General features: G+C 38.3%; 1 protein-coding gene across 1 annotated transcript; it reads right to left on the minus strand.

Moving 5' to 3' along the window:
* Positions 1-354: 354 nt before the first annotated feature.
* On the minus strand, positions 355-4,876 carry LOC146901634 (MA3 DOMAIN-CONTAINING TRANSLATION REGULATORY FACTOR 1-like). Its single transcript, XM_085733798.1, has 4 exons — positions 4,647-4,876; positions 4,105-4,358; positions 2,784-2,878; positions 355-2,457 (listed from the first exon to the last, which is right to left on the minus strand). The coding sequence occupies exons 2-4, from the start codon at positions 4,325-4,327 to the stop codon at positions 664-666; spliced, it is 2,112 nt and encodes a 703-aa protein (XP_085589924.1). The 5' UTR covers positions 4,328-4,358; positions 4,647-4,876; the 3' UTR covers positions 355-663.
* Between the last annotated feature and the right edge of the window lie 210 nt (positions 4,877-5,086).

Consider the following 5,086-nt stretch of genomic DNA (forward strand, 5'->3'; position numbering starts at 1 on the left):
TACCATCTTCAATTTTCCAGGAGCTATCATTTTGAATTTAATCAAGAAATCTTTTTAAACTTGGCCACAAAGAAGAAGAAATGTAACTATTAATTAGCTCATAGTCTACCTAAATCTGATCTACTTAATAGTCTACATTTTAAAAAATATATATTAATTTGTTTCATAAAAACATTTTTCAAAAAATAAATAAATTGTATCATACAAACAATCAAATTTGACAGAAGACAATGTCTCAAGTAAATTCTCTCTCAACAACTCATTTTGACGCAATCAACAATAGCCATCACATTAAGCATGCATAGGTGGGAAAATTTTAAATATTTTGAAAATTGGAGACCGAAACCAGGAATCTAAAAATAGTAGCCAATTGATATATCTTTCAAACTAAACTTGATCTAATGGTGTAAAAGTGCACAACCAACAGACCCTTCATCCAGAGAGAGTAAATGTTAAAAGACAACTACCTCTTGATGCAACATTATCCTGAAAAGCTGTAAATGAAATAAGACCAACTTTTTACAATGACCGAAGTAACAGGAACCTCAGTGAAATGATCTAGAAGAAAAATGTCAAGTAAAAGAGCAAATGGAAAGGACCATGTCAAACAATCCCAGATTATCCCATCTTCAATGGGAGGACAACATGCCCTGGGTAGTTTAGCTAGACATCTGGGGCAGAGGAATCAAATGATGGTAGAAGCCACCCCTTGGTCTGTGCATGCTCCACATAGAAAGCAAATTTTTCCTTGGCGTTTGGAATGTCCAGAGCCAGATCATCAAGACCCTCCTTAATCCGGGTGAATCCTTTAGTCAGCTGATTGGTGGTGATGAGGCCTTCACTGAAGCACTCCTGCAGCAAATCCAGCATCCTATCATTCTTCTTCTCCATGGCCATAACCAAAGCTTTCTTCACTACCTCATGGTTGAAGAAAGGCATCCCCAAGTCACGAATACACTGGCATGCTTCACCGACAACCCCCCCACTTTCATACTCCTCCAAGAGCTTTGTGATCTTGTCCTTAGCATCCTCCACAGCCCATCCAGTTCCCCCGCCCCAGCATCTCAATAGCCTTTCACCTGCATGACGAGCAGAAGAGAGTGTTCGAGCCATACGCACAGTTTCACTACCACTGCATTTTGGTGGTAGTCTGCTGCCAATTTCATCCAAGTTCAATGGGGCAAGTACATCATCAATCACAGCCCGAGCTAAAAACAGAGCAAGCTCATTCGAAGCATCCAGTATATCCAGCGTTGTATCTTCAGCATTTTCCAGAAGCATGACAAAACCATTAACAATATCCTCTGTTGAGAATATCTCTATATGAAGTGCAGATAGCAGGACAGATGCCATTTCCTTTTCTCTGTTCTTTCGGTCCAAAGCAAGTGTTATTAACCTCTTCAAAAATATTGGGTTATACTCAGGTGCTCCAAGATCTTCTAGGCTTCGAATGAGTTCAGGAATGTCGTCAGAGAGAAAATACTCATGAATTATAGTTACAGCTTCCTTTTTGTACTTCCTCACATTCTCATCTTCAACTTGGAATTCCCCATTTTCACCAGCTGGATTGGCAAAGGAAGCATCAAGCCATCCTTCAGATATTGCCTTGGGGACAAATGACTGAAACAAGGCTTTAGCTGATGGAATATCAAGAGCAAGATCATCTAGGCCTTCTTCCAATCGAGAAAACCCTTTCACCATTTGGCTGGAACTAATCAGTCCTTCTGCTGCTGCTTCTTTTAACAGCTTCAACAGTAAAGGTTCTGCTGAAGGAATCTCCATGGCAAGTACCAGGGCCTTCTTCACAACCTCGTGATGGAAGAATGCAACTCCCAACTCACGTATACACCTACAGGCTTCAAGTGTCTCGCCACTATCAACATATTCTTTAAGTAAATCAGCAATCTTTTTCTTCATTTCTTCAACAGTAATGTGAGTGCTACCACCCCATCGTCTTTCCACAAGTTCTGCATGGTGTGGAGCTGAGAGATAGCTCTTCTCGGCAGTCTTGACTACCTCAGCTCCCTTGGAAGATTCCGGAAGAGCCTTCCTTGCCCTGGCAAGAAAGGCTGGTGGAAGAATATCATCAACAACAGCACGTGCCAGGAATAAAGCAAGGATGTCAACTGCATCCAGGATATCCACTGCAAGATCATCAGCAGATTCAATAAGCATAAAAAATCCATCCCTAATCTGTGTGGGACTAATGACATCAGCATACAGTGCTGAAAGCAGAACAGAAGCCATTTCTTTCTCCTTATCATGCCTGTCCATTGCCATGGAAACAAGTCGCTTAATGAAGTATGGATAATATTCACTTGAGCCAAGTTCTCTTAGGTCAGATGCTGCCAAATCAACATCCCCATTACTGAAGTATTCATCTATGAGGGATACCACTGCTTTCTTGAATTCATCCAAGGGGTCAGTAACAGTAGTTCCAACCAGCTCATAGGGTTCCTATAAAATGCAAAAGTATGCAAATAGAACATGTTATATGCTTATGTATGTAATTCATTTACAACAAGAGAAAGATAGAATGGAAAAAATAAAGCAGGCAACAGGTACAGAAGAGTTAACAATATGGGTCTGTTTGGAAGATTGGAGGGGAGGGGATTGGAGGGGAGGGGATTAGAGGGAAAGAGAGAGACATCTACCATCTTTTTTTAAGATAGTTTGTAGAGAATGATAAATTAAAACTTGTAATTAATATATTTTTAGTTTTAAGAGTATTATAACAACATAGAAACAGCCAACAAAATCAGAATGATAAAAAAATACTTCACCTCGCCACTATCATAATTTGGATCATTGCGGTCTATGTGAGAATCAATTTCTGTGTCCAGCAATTTCCCCCAAGTGCCCTTACCACCAGCACCATCTGCATCCACAAGATGACCAATGTAGATTATTATCGCATGAAGACCATTAAAAAAAACAATTGGTAAACAATGACAACACAATCACATATTAGCCCTGAATTTGGGAGAAAGGAAAAAAAAATCAAATCTAGAAGCTTATCATTCGTCCTCCAGTTTATGAAAATTATCCAAATATATGTGCAAGTGAATTTACTAGAAATTTAGGTAAAATTAAAACGTAAATGCAATATTATTTGTACTCTTAAAACAATTGAAGTTTCAGCCTTGTTTTGCATTGATGTCCACCTCTGTACCTCATGATCAATAAGATTAGCTTCATGGAAGCAAAATCATTTTCGTTGGTAATAGTGTTAACTAAACTAGGCAAAGATTACACAGCTTTGCCTTCAGAAATAATGAATGACTTTCCACCCTTGGGAATGATGGGAAGAAAGCAGCTCTCGTGCTCCAATACGACAAAATGCCCATGTACCGAAAATGCAACTACGACAAAATGCCCATGTACCAAAAATGCAATCATTCACAGATTACCGTTATACCTTATATGTATAAATTATTTTCCTAAAAAGTGGTATCGTATCTGGCTGATTAAAACTTCAACCTATACCGAAAATGCAATCATTCACAGATTACCGTTATAACTTATATGTATAAATTATTTTCCTAAAAAGTGGTATTGTATCTGGCTGATTAAAATTTGAACCTATACCGAAAATGCGATCATTCACAGATTACCGTTATAACTAATATGTATAAATTATTTTCCTAAAAAGTGGTATCGTATCTGGCTGATTAAAACTTCAACCTATCAGTTCTAATTGATTGGGGAGGCTGATCGACTACAGCAAAATCATCATTTAATAATAACATCAAATAATTCCACATTTATCAGAAACAATAACTGAGCAAACATTTAATCAAAACGAAATATTTTCCATTGCAAAAAAGCCATTAGCCGCAAAAGACGAAATAAAGTAATACTTAAAATTTTCTTATCGCAGCGATCAACTTAGTCCCGAATAAACTTTGAAAATCCTAATCTATCACCTATTCATCTAAATATATACTATATTATATTCCTTCTCAAAAGTCTTTCTTCTAAAACCTTTTCAAGAAATCCAACAGCCTAAGTAAAATACTACAGCTTACGAACGTAACAACAATAACCACAGCATAGCATATAGAATCAATTCAAAATAAAATATCCAAAGAACACACAACTCACCCTTCTTAGCCCGCCCTAACTTTCCAGAATGCGACCGACGCACATGCCTCACAGCAATCCCAGCAGTCTGTGCCTTACCACCAGCAGGAGCTTTGATGTGATGATGATCAGCAAGCAATGTCGACGGCGACTTAGGCGACAACGACAAATTCTCAGCGTTCTGACTCGCAATTTTCAACATCTCCCTCTGTCCTTCAGTCAAAAATCCCTCGTTCGACGCCATTTCCCCAATAACACAAACACGTCACGTTCACCTATCAATAACAGCATTAACATAAACTTCAGTTCAGTAAGATTCAACTTCCTAACGAAATCAATAACCGTTTCAATTCAAAACGAACACAATGCAAGATTCATTAGAAACCGCAAGAAATAACAGAAATAATACACTAGTGTCGTTTTACTTTCAAGAACAAACAAAACGACATGCGTATACATCAATCAAATCACACTAGCATAAAAAAACAAATCCAAATCAAAGAAAAAAATAAAACACATAACAAGAAACGCAAGAAAGATAAACAGCGATGAAAAATACGAACCAGTGAAATGAAAATGCAAATCGGAACTGGAATCTTCTGTGCTTGGCCCGGATCTCGAGCCAAGACAGGAGAAGACAGTGGATTTTCCAAATCGGAAACTGCAACAACGAAGCGAAGAGAAGAATATCGAAACCCTAAACGGTGGTGTGAGAGAAACGGAGAGTGAGTGTTTTTTTTTTTTTTTTGTGAAAGTGATGAATCGGTGGAAAGGTAGAAGAAGAGAAATGGATGAGAATGAAGAAAAAAAAATGGAGGTTTATATAGGGAGGCTACGGTTAAAAGTACACGTCATTAGTCTGAGAGAGGTTTTCGGGTTTGGGCCTATTCTATCTTGCTATGATCATTGGTTTATGTGTACACGTGGCGGTGATGGTATAGGCTGAACCCGATCTATGTGATGTGCACTCTCTCTGCTTTTTGCCTTTGCCAACAAACAAAAC

Source organism: Medicago sativa, chromosome 8 (genome assembly GCF_051527215.1).
Source record: "Medicago sativa cultivar Bolivia chromosome 8, Bolivia_mono, whole genome shotgun sequence".
In the NCBI taxonomy this organism is placed as follows: Eukaryota; Viridiplantae; Streptophyta; class Magnoliopsida; order Fabales; family Fabaceae; genus Medicago; species Medicago sativa.